This window comes from Ovis canadensis, chromosome X (genome assembly GCF_042477335.2).
Source record: "Ovis canadensis isolate MfBH-ARS-UI-01 breed Bighorn chromosome X, ARS-UI_OviCan_v2, whole genome shotgun sequence".
NCBI lineage: Eukaryota > Metazoa > Chordata > Mammalia > Artiodactyla > Bovidae > Ovis > Ovis canadensis.
In genome coordinates this window covers 10,277,865-10,295,719 of record NC_091727.1, presented here as the reverse complement: position 1 = coordinate 10,295,719, position 17,855 = coordinate 10,277,865, and the positions used below count along the sequence as shown (strand labels likewise).

Here is a 17,855-nt window from a genome sequence, read left to right as displayed (position 1 = left end):
CAATGTTTAATCAGAAGATTTAATGTAAAATGACCCTGGTGCTAGCAGGGCTAACTTCTAGGTACCTGGTGAATCTAGCATGGCATAAATAAGCATCAGTGTGTGCTGTCAAGTCACCGTTACCCTGCATGTTGCAGCGCGGTATTGGCATTCTGTTTTATATCTAATTTGACTTGTTCCAGTTTGAAACCATAAAACAGGACTGAAGATTTTGTTTCCTTATTTGCAGGCCTCCAGACAGTGGGGATATTCCGAGTTGGAAGCTCAAAAAAGAGAGTGAGACAAGTAAGTGAAAAGCGGAGATGATATTGTACGTTTCACTTGACTTTTAGGTGAATTACCTTGTGCAAAGTTTGAGCTTATGCAAATTTATTTCTGAATATCTTTTCTACACCATCTCACCGATTATAGTATAATTGAGTCCCAAGAAGTAAAACGTGAGCTCAGAAGCTCAGAAAGATTTAGGATCATACAATTGAAAGCACAACATCTATATGTGCCCCTGGCATGCACAACAAAACAAAACTAATTTATAAACATTTTATTGACACTGTAAATGCAGGAGATTCAGAGAGTACCTGATCAGTAAGTGAAAATAAATAGAAAACAATTATATAGTGCCCATTTCTACTAAACTGCAATATGAGTAATCCCGTTAATATCTCCTCTGTGAAAATGCTACATTTATAGCTTTAACTTCTCAAAAATAATTGTATTAATTTTCTATGGAACCGTTGATTCCCCGATTCATCTTCTATGTGGGGATTGTAACCCCTCAGTTTCCTTCAAAACTTTCCAGATTTCTTGCAAAAGAAGTTTGGTATTAGAGCTTCAGAAGCAGGTTCCTATGATTAGGCAGATATCTGTGTTCATGACAGCTTCATAAAAGACAAACCTTCCTTTGAGAAAAAGATTCATATGTTGGCTAACAGAAAATTAAAATATTATTTTCCCTCTGTTGGTTCCAACAGAAAGAAGTATGGAACCCAGAAATTCAAAAATGAAGCCAAATGAAAATAATTTTTAGTTGGATGAAGCTGAAGAAATGATAGTTGTTCATATTATTGAAACTAAGTGAAATAGATGCCTTCTTGTGTCTTTTTCTGTCCAGACAAAAGGGGTTTTTCAAAAGAAGTATGTTTTCTGTTTGGTTGGTTGGTTTTATTTATAATAGTCACTTAAGAGACTACTGAACAACAATTAGCATTTCACAATAGGACTCGTAGAAGAAGATGGCATGGTAACATTTCTTAGGCCTCCTGTGCAGAACTGCAGAATATTTCCAAAAGCGTTAACTCACTGAATTCGCCCACCAGCTGAGAGACAAGCCCTTTTCACCCACTTCTGAGGCTTAGAGAGATAAAGACATTTAATTCAAGACACACAGTTCAGATCAAGCTCCTTCCACAGTCCTTTCTTCCAGCACGCACACGCACGTGTGTCTGTGTTCTCGCTCAGAAAAGAAACACGGTATGTTTGAATGGTCACAAATAGGAGTGGTGCCAATGGAAGCCTTCTTCATTCTGGCTGCCTGGTGCACACTAAGGACAAGTGACCTGGAATTGATGAGCCATTCAGGACAGTAATGGCCATTCTTATCAGGTGGCCAGGTGGCTAGTGACAGACATTATTTCTCAGTTATATCTTTATTCACCCAAGGGAAAACCTTTGCATGGAGATTTAATTATGGACTCTCCAAAAAAAATTATATACATATAATATAATAATAAGTGGTCAGATTTCAAGCATGAAGTATGCTCCACCCCACCATTTGATGTTATTATATCACTTTGATAAGCCCCTACACTTTTTCTTCAGAACAACTGTCACAGTATTAGGAGCTAATTAGTGACTGATGAGATCACCAGTTTATCATCTGACTGAGAGCTGGAGAAGGGGAAGGGCTTTGCCTCTTGACTCCTCACCACACTTTGAGGACCTTTAACAGGGCCCGGTGCCCAGCAGGTGGGCAGTGCATCTGTCTTGAATGAACGACAGAGCACGTGAACACTTACAGAAGTGTACTGCCTAGAGCAGATTCGTAAACTCACTAACTTATTTTAACATCAGAGAACAATACCTAAGAGAAGTTGAGCTGTCCAAGATGAAAGTAGGGTGTAGAGTTATGACTTCCTTCTGGCTATTGTGTTTTCCTACTGTGATAAACGCTAAAGGAGTGAGGAGAATGATGAAGGCAGGCAATCTTCCTGGAAAATGTTGATAAAGCTACTTTGACAAATCTAAGGCAGATTTTATTTAGTTATTGTCACCCTTCAAGCCTCAGAGAAACAAATGGTTTCTCAGGGTGTTTAATTTCATTGTTTGCAGAAAAATCTCTTTGCTTCCTTGTCTAGTATTTGTGGAAAATGTCAGAATTCCAACGTGGTAAAACTGCTGACATGCAAAACTGCTATACAATGGATTAATTCCCCCCTCCCACAGTCAGAGTTGACCTAACCCCTTAGCTCTTCCTCCCAACCTTCTGGATGTCGTTATCAAGCCCTGCTGCTTGTGTCATTAACAGTAAACCCACTGATACTTTTATTTAATAATGTATTTCCTATGCGTGTGTGTGTATATATATATATATAAAAGTGAAAGTGTTAGTCACTCAGTTGCGTCGACTCTTTGTGACCCCCTGGACTGTAGCCCGTCAGGCTCCTCTGTCCATGGGATTCTCCAGGCAAGAATACTGGAGTGGGTTGCCCTTCCCTTCTCCAGGGGATCTTCCTGACCCAGGGATCGAACCCAGGTCTCCTGCATTGCAAGCAGATTCTTTACAGTCTTAGCCACCAGGTGGCTATAGATATATACACATATATATGGACTTATATGGGTTTCCCTGGTGGCTATATATATATATAGTGAAACTAACACTTTCACTTCATATATTTAGGGCTGGGTTTGCATAGACTCTATAGATCAAGGTCACATGTTGTTTGCTACTCCTTCCTGGGGTCTAGGCGGGGCCTGGGTAAACCTACTCCTCGAGGTTGCGTGTCACAGCCCTTCTTTTGCTGGGTGCTGAATGTTGAGGTGTGCTGTTCTGAGACTGCCACTGGAACCATTGTCTTTCCAGCTACGTGAGGAGTTTGACCGTGGGGTTGATGTCTCCCTCGAGGAAGAGCACAGCGTCCATGATGTGGCTGCCTTGTTGAAGGAGTTCCTAAGGGACATGCCAGATCCCCTGCTCACCAGGGAGCTGTACACAGCTTTCATCAACACCCTCTGTATGTAACCCAGCCATCTGCGGGGATGTCTTACTGGGATGTCCCACTCACTCATCAAAACCTTGTGCATATGTTTCCTAATAGCTATTTTGACCTGATTTATCTATCTCTAATGATCAGGCTATTGGGGAAATTTTCTGAGACTTACCCTGGGGAAAATGGCAGGAAGAAAGTTGCCATGAAACAAATGGAAGTAGCCAAGAAACACTGGGCATGCCTTCAGGCAACTCTAGGATAGTAGAAAGTGCTACAAACTGATGCTTTGGAGTAACAGAGAGGATTGAGTCCATGCCTAAAAATGAGTTTGCATTTCTGGAACCCAGAGTGAGAAAAGGGGACGGGAAATATTCCAGGCAGAGCCCAGAACCAGGACTTGCAATGTGGCTGGTTCAGGGCTAGAGGCATAGATCCCCAAAGGAGAACAGGAGGGCGACTGGGAACAGGAAGTGGCTGGAACTGTGTGAGCCTCCGTGCGTTCCTTCCTGCTGCAGGTGAGAGGCTCACAACAGAGAAGACCCTGACTTTGTACCGGGTTTCGCTTATTGCCAACAAAAAGACTACCTCTTGTGTACTGCTCAACAGACCAGGGGCTCCAATCTGTTAGAAACTCAGATTTTAAAACATTCCCACGTGGTTCACAAATGGGCTGTGATCCCTAAAGTTTGTGAGGATTTCCACCAAGGGGAGGAATAAGAAGAAAGTAAGGAAAATGAGGTTACCTTTCTCACCTGGATTAGAATGATTTCTGTGCGTGTTACATTTCCCCAGGTCGCGTTGATCTTTCTATCCCTCATAGAACCTTACTGTTGAATTGCTAAACCAATGGTGGGGGCAGGAATGAAAGGTGACTTGCCTTGCTAATCCCTTTCTGAAGACAGTTGAGCCAGAAGGGCGTGACCTCCGTCTTCACTTACTGAGAGCCCCTCTTCTTGCCTTGCTCAGTGCTGGAGCCAGAGGAACAGCTGGGCACCTTGCAGCTCCTCATCTACCTGCTACCTCCCTGCAACTGCGACACACTCCACCGCCTGCTGCAGTTCCTGTCCATCGTGGCCAGGCACGCCGAGGACAACGTCAGCAAGGACGGCCAGGAGGTGCGCCCCTGCTGCCGCCATGCATGCACGCCTCTTCCTTTTTCCTGTTTTGAAAGGGAGAGCTGAAAAAGAATAAGGCGGCTTCTCTGGTGGCTCAGCAGTAGAGAATCCGCCCGCCAAGGCAGGAAACGTGGGTTCAGTCCCTGGGTCAGGAAGATCTCCTGGAGGAGGGCGTGGCAAGCCACGCCAGTATTCTTGCCTGGAGAATCCCATGGACAGAGGGGCCTGCCAGGCTACAGTCCATGCAGTCGCACAGAGTTGGACACGACGGAGCGACTAAACAAAAATGCATCTCAGTGCCACCTGGTATCAGCTGCTAGAGACAGGTTCCCCGCAGTCCTCTGGATGCCTCTGGAATGTTCTTGTTGGACTTGGCCCCCAACCTGAGGTCTTAGGCTCTGGTGTTCTTTGGTGCTTCAAGGTATTTTCCACTTTCTCCCTTGAACAAAGGAGAGATGCTGGCCTCAATTTTAAGTGACCTATTCAGTTCAATTCAGCCGCTCAGTCGTGTCTGACTCTTTGCGACCCCATGAACTGCAGCACGCCAGGCCTCCCTGTCCATCACCAAGTCCCAGAGTTTATTAGCGAGCAACTTATTTAATCTTAACCCTAACAGGAGACCTTCTTCCCTTTTTTGAAACCATGCAGTCATACTTGTCCCTGACTTTTTATTCCCCAGGAGAGCTCAGACCCTTTACTATGCTAACATGCATTGTAAATCAACAAGAAGGAGCCAAAGACATTCCAAGGTTACTTACCTCAGAAGCTTTCTATTTTAAATCCTATTAAGCAGAACTCAGCTGTGTCATGGATTCATTTCTGTAATTGTCAGGTTTCTTTCCCTAAGGCCATGTTCATATGTAATTTTTTTCGCTTTGATCCAGAAAAGCAATTCTACCTTTCTTATCCTCATCGTCCCTATCAGTGTGAGAATAGAACTTCCCTGAGTTAGCCGTTTATCTCCATAGCAGTTATTAGTGAAACTCTGCTGGCTTCAGGTTTCATAATATGACACTGACACCTTCCTTCAGCCCACACGGCTCTTCATTGGATATACTGTAATTCGCATAATTGTTAAGTAGTTATATTACCCGACTGGGTGTCAGCCTTTATTGACTATAAGCTATAGAATCATCTGCCTAATCACTGGGTTAAGGCAGAGCCCTGTCTGGGTTCCCAGTTACATGAAACGCCTCTCTGACATTTCTTAAGTACTATGTGTGAAGAAAGTCAGGTTTTAGGTGATTTAAGAAGGCACTGAGGAAAGCAAAATGTCCAATGGAAATCACTTGTGCCTTTTTAGAATCATTTCCAGACTTTCTTTCAGTCCAAATGCTAAACAAGACTGCATTGCCTATGGCAAAGAAAAGAAAACATCCTTGCATGTGTGCGTGCTAAGTCGCTTCAGTCGTGTCTGACTCTCTGCAACCCCATGGACTAACACACCAGGCTCTTCTGTCCGTGGGATTCTGTAGGCAAGAATACTGGAGTGGATTGCCATGCCCTTCTGCAGGGAATTTTCCCGACCGAGGGAGCAAACCCATGTCTATTACATCTCCTGCATTGGCAGGCGGGTTCTTTACCGCTAGTGTTGCCCGGGAAGTACCTCTTTCCCCGGGGATGATGGGGGTCCCACCCTGGTTGTAAATACTTGGTAGCTTTATAACTCACCGATTCTGTGTTCTTGGACAAATCTGTTAACCTCCTAAACCTGGACTTCCTTACCTAAACTTTGGACACAAAACTCCTTCAACTGGTACTGCACAGTCATTGAGAAAACTAGTTTATTACAAGGCATAGAAAAATATGCTGGTAACAGCAAAGTTGTACGGGAAGCAAGAGATGACAAGGGTTTCTAGACACTCTTAACCTAAACCTTGAGTCAAAATGAAGGACCAGTAACCAAAAATTAGAGAGACAGAGGAAATATGAGGAGAGCATTGCTTCTGTGAAATGTTCAGAAGTTACAGGAAGATGTAGCCCACACAGCCATCTTGGACTAGAGGCTGCAGTGTGGGAAAGTACTGATGAGGTCTGAGAGGAAATTGGGCTAAGTTCCCAGAGTACTGAATGCCTTTGCCAGCGGTAGGTGGTTGATTCTTTTAAGCCATGAATCTTTGGAAGGAGTTGACTAAGGTGATATAATCTGTGTTGTAGATTGGTTTGGGACAGGAGCAAAGTGAATTATGAAGGTTTCATAGGAATAGCAACGTGAAAAACAGCACTTCACATTATAAATGTTTCCATATAAGAGTGGCCTTGGTATCTGAATCGTGTATGTTCTGAGCACCTACTCTGTGTTCCTCTAAACCAGTGAACATCATTCAGGAATTTTCTAATTCATGTTCCCGGAATGCCATGGCATCCTAGAAGGTGGAGAGGGTAAAAACACAAGGCAAATATAGAATTAGAAATCTCAACACAGAGTCACTGCAGAACTCCAGAGATGAAGTGAGGAACGTGGACCAGAAAAGTTAAGAATCGCTTTGCGGAGGAGATTGAATTTAAACACCATATTAAAGGGTGTGCAGGGGTTGAGTAAGCAGGCCACATAAGTATGGCCTGGGAATGGGAGTTAGCTTAAAACCCCTTCTGGTAGAAAAGAAGGGTGAGGGAGGAGGAATGAGAGAGAAGTTCTTTATTCATGATGTAAGTTTCTTTGGTACGAACAGGTAGAGAACTCAGAATGGGCACACTGGAGTGAGAGAAAAATTCAACCATGAAATACAGTCAAGAAACCAAGCAGTTTTCAACTTTTGCTCTCACCTGTTTGTTAGTTTGTGCTAGGTGTGTTACCTGTCTCTTGGGCAGTTATTATGCATTGCAAAAGGAAGAAAAATGATGCAGAGGGTCAAGGAGCTTGGAGGCCCACACAGGCTCTGCCAGCACCTTACTATGTGAAATTGTTTTTATAAAACAGAGGAAGAGGAGGGAAAATAGAGTTGGGGTAGGGGGAGACTTGAACTTCCTCTTTTATAAGATGAATATCTTTTCTAATAGGTGCTTAAACTCCCATGCATCACTGACAGGATCTTAAAGATGTCTAAAAGAAGAGCGTGAGAAAAATTATTGACCAGTAAATGAGTGCTTTAGGGGGAAAAAATAGTGGTATTTTATCAAATGTTTTGCTATCTTGGGTTTGTTTTGCTTTATTCCATTTTCTTCAGTTTGCTATTTGTTTTGCTCCTTAGGGGAAAAGAGAAATTCCCAAATGCAAGAAAGATTTCATCTCCTCTAGAGAGAATATTGCAGGGACATCATGGAAACGTCTAGAGCAGTGGTTTTCAGGTTATCTAAGAACTCCCTGGCATGGCATGGAATATGTGGTGTGAATGTATACTTTTTTTTTTCTTTTTTGGTGAGAGGGTCCATAGCTAGCCTCCAGTTCTTCAGAGAATCTTATGAGGCAAAAAGAAGTTACAGACCACCAGCACAGGGCTGGGATTATGGGCCTTTGATGAGATACAGGCCTCAAGGAAGTGGAAGCTTGGCTTTGGCTCTGTAGCAGGGTCAGAACCTGACTCTCCTCACCCTGGCCGGGCTTTGGAGCCAGTTTTCCCACGTGCCCGCTGTGCTGGCTCTGTCAGCAAGAGTGAGGGGCAGAGGTTGCCTGGAACCAGGCTCTGTGCATCCCTTTCCTTGTCTGTAAAATAATGATGACCGCAGCAGTGGCTTCATCTTGTGAGGAGTGAGAAGGAATCACAACAGTCTGTGCAAAGCCCCTAGCCCAGTGACTCTACGTGCTAAACTTGAAAAATTTTTCTATTTTACTGACATATAGCTGATTTATAGTGTTGTGTTAATTTCTGCTGTACAACAAAGTAATTTGGTTATATAGGTACATTCTCTTTCATATTCTTTTCCAAGATGGTTTATTATAGAGTAGTGGCTCAAGTAGGGCTTGCCCGGTAGCTCAGATGGTAAGGAATCTGCCTACAGTACAGGAGACCTGGATTCAGTCCCTGAGTCAGGAAGATCCCCTGGAGAAGGAAGTGGCAACCCACTCCAGTATTCTTGCCTGGGAACTCCCACGGACAGAGGAGCCTGGCGGGCTACAGTCCATGGGGCTGGAAGAGAGTCGGACCCAAGTTAGCTGTGAGCACGCATTGTATATATCTCCCTGTGCTCTCCAGTAGGACCTTGTTGTTTATTCCATTCTATGTTTAAGTTTACTTCTGCTAATCCAAAACTCCCAATCCTTCTCTCCCTCACCGACATGCTGAACTTTTAATAAATGTGAGCTATTCATATTCGGCTTAGAAATGATCTAGGATGCTTATTTAGAGATAAATGTTTTCCTTGAATTCTCTGATAAATAATGGAGCAAGCCCAAGTGCACATTATATTAGCCAGTCATAGAGAAAGGTGATGGGGGCAAGCAAGAGAGAGATGCTGTAACATGGGGGACAAAGGTGGATGCCATCTGTAAGCAAATCTCCTTTCCAGTTTAAAAGACAATTAAGTAAAACCAACCAAAACAAAAAAAGTGTTAACAAACCACAGCATCGTGGTCTGCAGCTGGAATCTTGGTGCATTTTAACAGCGGGCTTGTGTTGCATTCCCAAAATAGCACCAGGAGAAGACAAGTGAGCTGAAGCAGGGTTCTGGATTGTCCTTATACTAAACATTCTTTGCAAAGAAAACAAATTCTTCTATTTGATCATGTTGTCGTTGTTTTAATTAGAAAACCCCAGTATTACTTTAAGAGGGGAAGGGGAAGCATTCCAATTGTCTCTGAGTTTTAAAGGGATGAATTTGAAAATAGAGCACATTTGGTTTTATCCTCAGCCATGAGTTTCCAGGAAGAGAAATGAAAAATAATATGAAAACTTGTCAAGTTTTATATCGATAAAATGAAACAAAGGAAAAACGGAATTGAACCATTGTACATAAAGGGCACTTTCTTAAAAGTTCCCAGTGTTTACCACATGAAATCATTCCATTTGGCGGCAAACTTGAAAACGGCCTCGCCTTCTAGAAATAACACACCCCTTTATCTTTACTTTAGTGGTAATGATAAAGAATCCCCCTGCCAATGCAGGAGACCTAGGTTCGATCCCTGGATTGGAAAGATCCCATGGAGCAGTGAATGGCAACCCACTCCAATATTCTTGCCTGGAGAATCCCATGTACAGAGGAGCCTGATGGGCTACAATCCATGGGGTTGCAAAGAGTTGGACACGACTGAGCTACTGAGCACCCACGCAGGCAAGTGCCACGCTGGGCTTGCAGGGCTGGGTAGCCATCCACTCAGGGCTCCATGGGACAAGGTGGGGACTCCAGAGGCTGAGTCTTAGCTGTGAGTCAGGAATTGATTCTGTGTTTGAATTTTATGCTGTCTCTAGAAGAATTTTATACCTGTCTCTCGAAGGCCGTGCAGACCTTCCCAGGCAAAGGAACCTCCCCAGGCATTCACAGTTCCCATACTTACCTGGGCATTTATAGATTTTCAACAGATTTCAACAGGAGAAATAACTGGCCTAGATCAGTAGTTCTCAACCTGGAGCAGGTTTGCCCCTCAGGGGACGCGTAGCAGTGACTTTCATCTGGCCCTCACCAGGCCTTCCTGTAGCACCCTCTGCCTTGCTGAGCTTCCTGGGGTGCCTTGGCATATTTTATCTATTTCTGTCTTTGCATACAGTGTTCTCACCACTGTGGAGGTGCCCCCTGCACCAGCTCCTCTGTTTTCAGCCCGGCAAATTCTATTCTCCTTCAAGGTTTTGGGCAAATGTTGCCTCTCTTTGGAGTGTCTTCCCTGGGGCCTCCAGAGTTGATAGTTTCATACTTTATCCTCATGCATGCGTGCTCGGTCAGTTCAGTCGTGTCCAACTCTTTTTGACCCCATGGACTGTAGCCCGCCAGGCTCCTCTGTCCATGGGATTCTCCAGGCAAGAATACTGGAGTGGGTTGCCATTCCCTCCTCCAGGGGATCCTCTCGACTACTTGTAATTGATCAATTGCTTTTCTCCTCTAGAATGTGAACCCTTTAAAATAAGGAGTGGTTTGTGATCTTTGTTGAAAAAAAATTAGAATAATTAGAATCCATGAAAAATGCCTCTATCTATGGTGGGTACTGAGTGGATGGAGTAATAAAGAGATGATGAATTGATGGATGAAGGGATAGATAGAGGGATGGATAGATGGTCAGTCGAATTGATGAACATCAATATTTTTTGAGAGCAGACAGGATAGAAGTTTTATATAGTACCAATTTCACAAAAACAGCATTCTAAAATTTTACTCAGTATGCTATTAATATGACCACTGAGCTATGAACTTCAAGATGTGAAGCAAAAGGAAAATGTGATGCCCTTCATGGATTCTGACAGAGATGATGTGGTCCTTGCAGAAAAAAAAATGAGAAAGTAAAAAGATTCTATCGATTATTTAACCACTCAGTGTTTTGAAAAGCAAAAATCACAACATCCTTGTATCCTCTGCTTCTATAGGTCACTGGGAACAAAATGACATCTCTAAACTTGGCCACCATATTTGGACCCAACCTGCTGCACAAGCAGAAGTCGTCAGACAAAGAGTTCTCAGTCCAGAGTTCGGCCCGCGCTGAAGAGAGCACAGCCATCATTGCTGTGGTGCAGAAAATGATTGAAAATTATGAAGCCCTGTTCATGGTGAGTGTCCCATGTTTGGCAGGACATCTCAGTAAGCTGCCTGTTGATTGCCTCTTGGTGGCATAACGAAACAGGGACACCACCTTTTGGCTCATAGTACTGGTCATTGACTGAATTCTCTGGAAGCCAGGCAATTTCAGTAGGAATAGAAATGTACCTACCTATGACATCACTGTAAGTTTATGATTCCACGTTTAAACAAACATATCCAAATTATAAATTTCACTTCATTGTCTCCTAAACAATAGTCATGTTTTGGAGTCACTTGATTAATTGTATAGCAGTGTCCTTGCCCCCAAAATTGATAAAAAGACTCCTTTTTGGAATTATATGTGGCCCCCATGAATTCATGTATTTATAACTATCTTCAGCAATGGCCCCTCCTCCAAGGTCAATCCTAAGATTCTGCTTCCTGCATGAAGCTCTACCTATCTTCCCTGTGTCTTTCTCACATCACTTTGCCATGTCACTTCTCTGTCCCTTGAACCCTATTACTGTTCCTATTGATGTTTATCTTAACATTGTGTTGAAGTCATGTATGGCTATTTCCCCTAGTAGATTATAAACGCATTTAAAACACAGGCTGTGCCCTTGTTATTGCCTCTCTGTATCCTCTGTACAATTTTGGAAGGCTCTCCATCTAGCAGGCACTCAGTAAATATTTTTTTTTGATTTATATTGAATTTCTGGTTCCTGTTTTCCTTCAGAAAAACTTCATTGCTTGCTCCCACTTCCCTTGGATCATTAGAACAAATGCCAACTCTCTTCTGTGTCTATTCACCACTCATAGCACATATCAAAATTTGTAGGAACCTTCTTGATGGTTCTTCATACATTTCTTTTTTAATTTGCAAACACTCACTATAAATCTTACCTATTCTACTAGAGCCTTTAGTGGCTTTCTTCAGCTGAGTGTGCTAATTCCCTCTTTTGAATTTCCCTAATATTTTGTCTATGTTTATCAAAGGCCTTGCGTTAGATTTATTTCCATCCTTGTCTTATATCAGTTATTTTTGTAAATTTGAGAGCCAGTGGTTTAGAATATTTGCTTTCTCTGTTGCACCTTTGTGATCATGACCAAGTAATTCAGTATTCAATAAGCATCAATTTCAGTTTTGGGGAAATGGGGAAAAAATTAAAATATGACCTGTTTCCCAGGGTGGTTCCCAGAATCCTTTGATATGTGAAAGCATTCTGCAAACTGTAAAATTCTATGCAAATGTTCATCGATAATTGTATGATTTGGGCAACCCCAATTGGCTCAGATCTCAGCACTTCAGCACAATAGACACAAATATCACAGAAATTTTAATCAGATGTTTAGTGGACAGCCTTCCTGCTGGTGACATAGGGACCCCAGCTCCTTGCATTTTGAGACTCTTCAATCCCCTAGGATTTCATGGGCCAGATCTAAAAGGGACATCCATCTTGCCCACTCCAATCCCATTGGCCAGAACTCAGCCACAAATTGTACTTCACTGCAAGGGAAGTGGAGAAATGAATTCCTTCTGGATGCCCAGGAGGAAGTGAAAATGGATCTACTGCAGTGAAAAGTTCACTGAGGTAGAAATGTGTTTTGCTCCTCTTTGAGTCTCTGAGGCACTGCCTATGTGTTGCATGCAGTAGACTCTCAAAAAAAAAAAAAAAAACATGGAAAATTTCATGAACTCTGTATAATAAATTTCAGGGCTTCCTTGGTAGCTCAGTAGCAAACAATCTACTTGCCAATGCAGGAGATGCGGGTTCAGTCCCTGGGTTGGGAAGATCCTCTGGAGGAGGAAATGACAACCAACTCCAGTATTCTTGCCTGAGAAATCTCATGGACAGATGGAGCCTGGCGGGCTACAGTCCATGGGGTCACAAAAGACTTAACACAACTTAACAACTAAACAGCAACAACAATATAAATTTCACCCTTCAGCTAAAATCCTCGTAATTAATTACATATTTGGGTAAATCAGATGTTTGAATTTTTCAACATTTTCATCAAATTTTAAGTCACATATCATCTTGCCAAGTAGTCTTGGCATTGCTTCATGCTCTGTAGATTAAAAATAATAATAATAATACTGCTTGTCAATCTGAATTCCATTCTCTAAATTCTGTATTCTAAGCAAAGTTCTTTATGTGAAACCACAAACCATCAGACATTTCTTTTCGCCTCAGATACTAGCAAATTGCCTCAGGGCCTCCTTCAAAGTCTAGTTGCTGCCATTTTGATTGTTCCATTCCTCTCCTTCCATTTCCTACTGCCTAGATTAGTAACAGCACCAGAAGAATGTCGATACTCAAGTCTTTCCCAGCGTTTTCCAGATCTCATCTCTGTCTGCCATTCCCTGTAGAGACTGATGTCAGAATTCTCTTGGGTAGTAGCTCATATTTGCGCTCCCCAGTTGTGATCTATACTTCTCAACAAGGCCTTCCGTGGCCACCTTGTCTAACATACAGCCCACAACCATGCACGCACATCCTCACTTCCTATTCCCTCTCCCTGCCTTTTCCTCTTAGCACTCATCATTACTCATAAGGACTTTATTCATTTCTCTTGTTCGTGTTTCCCCACTAGAATATAAGCTTTCTGTCAGAGTGAATTTTTGTTCATTTCCATCTACTTTTTTTTTACTGCATTACCCCTACACCTGGTACTTGGTGGAAACACAGGAAATATTGGTTGGATTAATGAATGACTCAGTGGCACCTCTGTGATGTATGATGATTTCCGTATTACTGATCCTTACTCCTTATGAAAAGGTATAGGCATGGAGAAATTAAGGCTACCTTTCTCAGAGTCAGTTCACCATTCACGTAAGCATTCTTGATCTCCTTAGACAACCTTTGAGATTTATATATTGAGAAGAAGGACAATGAAGTAGGAGGACCTGACAAAGATCTCTAGCCTAGGTCAGCAAAAAGAAAACTGACTTTGCTATAGTCCTCTCTTTACTATACATGGCTTCCCTGGTGGCTCAGATGGTAAAGGATCTGCCTGCAATGCAGGAGACCCATGATCAATCCCTGAGTCAGGAAGATCTTCTGGAGGAGGAAATGGCAACTCACTCCAGTATTCTTGCCTGGAGAATCCCATGGACAGAGGAGCCTGGTGGGCTACAGTCCATGGGGTCACAAAGAATCAGACATGACTGAGCGACTAACACTTATTATACGTTAGCTCTGAGACCTCATCTTCTTTGATTTTCATTTCTTTAATTAGCAAAGGACTAGGTTAGAATGAATAATAACCAAGATCCCTTCTAGTTCTAAAATCTGCACAGTTCTATGCCCTAGCTTCACCTCTTTATTAATTAATCTCCTCACTTGTAGATGCTTTTTGGAATATTTGGCATTTCAGAATCTAGTTTGTTATACTGACACTGGTGACTGGTTGGCAAAGCTGGTCTGTGTGAATGGACAAAAATTCATTCCTGTATATAGCTGTTTCATTTTGTTTTGTTTTAAGAAGCTTTCAGAAGTAGCGCAGTAATTCCAAACAAGAAAGGATGAAGCTAGACAGAACCTAATGGTTAAAGGTGGTTAGCTGTTGTACTCTTTCACAGTTCTTGGAAATGTTTATGAGGTCAGAGTGGGAGGCATCACTTCCCATTGGCGTCAGAAAGGAAGACTTGTTAGAAAAGGTGGCTGTGAGTTTGTCCTTCAAGGCAAAATGCACTCTAGAGGCGTGGTTCCATGGAACTGATGAAAGGGGTATAAAAACCCACAGAGGCCTGGCAGGGACCCAAAGCTTGTTCTGAGTGTTATAATGTCCTTCATTTCCACATGTTGACACTGCCTTTCCCAAGTGGCTAGTATCTGACTTAATGGGAAAGGGCCAAAAAGAACCTGACTTTGTCCCAGAATACAGAAGCGATACCCAGCTTTAGAGGCTGACCTGCAATTTGAGAGCGTGGCTAGGACAGTCTTTTTTTTTTTTTTTTTTTTTTAAACTGGTTGTTTGCTTTTCAGACACTGGGTTAGAAATCATCCAGCTGGAAAGAGGTCATGATAACACCCACCACGATGATCACTCTATCAAAAGACCAAAGCAGCAGATTAAAATCATAGTTCTCAAACTTGAACATGCAGCAGAGTCGTAAGAAAAATCTGTCAGACATTCAGATTCCTGGGCTGCACTCCAGAGATTCAAACTGAGTAGCAATGAGATGGGGCCCAGAAGTGTGCACTAATGAATGCCTCCAGGGCTTTCTGCTAGTTTCCTAATCACACCTTGGGAAAACCACATCTTGGGAAACTCCCAAAATGGTGGGAGGACCATGAGCTTTACAAACAGTTCCCAGAATTCAAATCTCTGCTGAGCCAGGTATTTGCTATGTAATCTTGGCCCTATTCTAAGTCTTCATTTTTCTGTTGGAAACAAGCAAAAAAGATGAAGCTTTAAAGGATGATTTTGAGAATTAGAAATGATATCTTAAGGCTTCCCTAGTGGCTCAGACAGTAAAGAATCTGCCTGCAATGCAGGATACCCAGGTTCAATCCCTGGATCATGAAGATCCCGTGGAGAAGGGCATAGCAACCCACTCCAGTATTCTTGCCAAGAAATCCCATGAACAGAGCAGCCTGGTGGGCTACAGTCCATGGGGTTGCAAAGAGTTGGACATGAATGAGGAACTAACACACAACACACACACACACACACACACACACACACACACACACAGGCACTTCAGAAATAGAGAGAAATCACTGCTATTAGTACATGAAATTGATCGGGTGCCTGCCCTATCAAAGTACCTCCAGAAGTCACCTTGGCAGTGATGCCCATCTGCACCATGCCATGTGACACTGTGACCTGCTCCCACATATATATACTCCTAGCCCTTTATTCTTTTCTTCCTTTTAGCTCTAGCACTTAGCACCTTCAGCTCACTGTGTATTATGCATGCTGAAACCTAATAGGATGCAAACTTCATGAAAGCAGGGATTTTTGCTTGTTTTATTCACTGATATCCACAGCACCTAGAAAATACTTGGCAGAAAATGGGAGCTCAGTAATTATTTGTTTAAAAAAATACTGTATTGCTAAGAAAAAATGTGTTTTGTTGTTTGTTTTTAATTCAGTACCCATACACATTAGATTCCTCAACCTTTAAATCATAACCCTCCATCCCTGATATCAGTAACTATGTAAAAATTGAAAACACAAAATCATAACCTCTCTGGGAACACTGAAAATCAAAGCGAAGAATCATTCATATCTAGAAATGATCAGTGGTATCACTGCAAGGCCGAAAGCATTCACCTACTCCATCAGGGACCCGTTAATTGTTCTGAAAGTTGTGGCTTCTGTAGCTGATGTTGGGAATGCCAGAGAAAATTCATCGTGGTGCTTGGAATTAATAAGAGCTTCAGAGCAGAGTGGAGAAAAGAGTCCGCTCCCTTTCAGGGCTGATACTACTAGGGCTTCTTTTTTGGAGAGAGGGAAAGAGGCAAAGGCACCGCCCTTATGGGCTGATGGAAAGTGCCGAGCACAGTGGAGACGTGGGAACGCCAGAGCGTTCCCACCCTTCTGATTGGTCAGCCTTAGCTGGGGATCAGCACAGCACACGTGGGAAATTTCGAATGAGAACTACTGGGAGCAAGGGTCAGAAGCTGTGATGAAGATTCCAAGCTTAGAAGCCAAGCCTTGCTCTGTGTTCTCTTCTTTCCCGGCACAAATTACATTTTCTTAAAATTTCTTTCGCATGCCAAGTCGAAAGGAGTCAAGCAGGAACCCAGATCGTCAAACGAGAGACCACCCCCTATCGACATAGCTAGATAATTATATGTGATTTCCATTTCCCTGTTTATATAACCACTGTTTTTCTTTTTTAAATAACCACTGTTCGTGTGCCAGGAGTTGGGCTAGTTATTATGTACATCATAATAATTTATTCTAAATTGCAGCACGATTTCATGAGAAGTAAGCCAAGAGTGTTTGCCCAAGTGATGCAACAACTATAAGTGAACTATTACTACAGTGTGATACTCCCCCCTACACAAAAGATGAGGTATTTAATATGATGTCTCATATATGGAGTCCATTTGGCCAGGAGTGGGTGGGGGAGAAAATGGGCAGTAAAGGGGACCTTCAACAGCATTGGTCCTTCTGAACTGATCATAACACTGACCCACTTGATGTCCAGGCCAGCAGATGGCTACAAGAGCCAGTGTGTGTTCCTGCTGGAGCCAGCTCACTTTGTCCCTATCTGTAATGACAGAATGCATGCACTGTTGCCACAGGGGGAGAGGAGCCAAAGTTTATTACACCTGATCCTTTTCCACTTCCCGTAACCTGTTGCCATGGAGCAAAGACTGTTCCTTGCTCTTCATCTTCCACGAGTCATCCCCCATCACAGCTCCATGACTGTATTTGTTCATGAATGCTTCCTAATTGGCAAAAACACTGCTTGGGATGGGTTGGCACGTGAGAAAATTTTTTTGAATTTCTTAATGCATTCTGACCCTTCAAATGCACTGAGACCTCTTTACATAATATTAAGCCATCCTCCAAACCAGAGCTGCACAAAGGTCCAAGGCTGGGCCTGCCTATGTTTGAGCTTTTGCTCCCATAAATAGCCAAAGTGATTTCTTTGAGTGTGTTTGTTAGCTGAAAAGAAATGTCATCATGACTTTCAGTGACATTGACTTCTGCTGGGGAGTGTTAGGGAGTTTTCAATGCAAAGCATCCCTCTTGGTTCAGTGCCAAGTGGTGGATTGGTGCGAAACACCTGGTGGCAAGATAGAACGGTAGGATTGGGTCCTGGGAACTGCTCTTTCAGATGCCCTTAATGGTTTGTTATGGTGACTTAGTAAATGGAGAAAACTCAAACCATCTTTCCCTCTCTGTGGTTTATGGAATAAAATACATCATAGCATTTATACCCGAGGCAATCATTCAAGGTTTCATTTTT

At 42.7% G+C, this 17,855-nt stretch overlaps 1 protein-coding gene across 6 annotated transcripts in view; it reads left to right on the top strand.

Moving 5' to 3' along the window:
* The window catches only part of ARHGAP6 (Rho GTPase activating protein 6), a 540,556-nt gene that overhangs the window by 498,016 nt on the left and 24,685 nt on the right, over positions 1–17,855 (top strand). For all 6 annotated transcript variants that reach the window (XM_070289743.1, XM_070289744.1, XM_070289742.1 and 3 more), the window contains 4 exons: positions 230–285; positions 3,080–3,230; positions 4,173–4,321; positions 10,771–10,950. In XM_070289743.1, the coding sequence (XP_070145844.1) occupies positions 230–285; positions 3,080–3,230; positions 4,173–4,321; positions 10,771–10,950 (536 nt within the window). The remainder of the gene's footprint in view (positions 1–229; positions 286–3,079; positions 3,231–4,172; positions 4,322–10,770; positions 10,951–17,855) is intronic.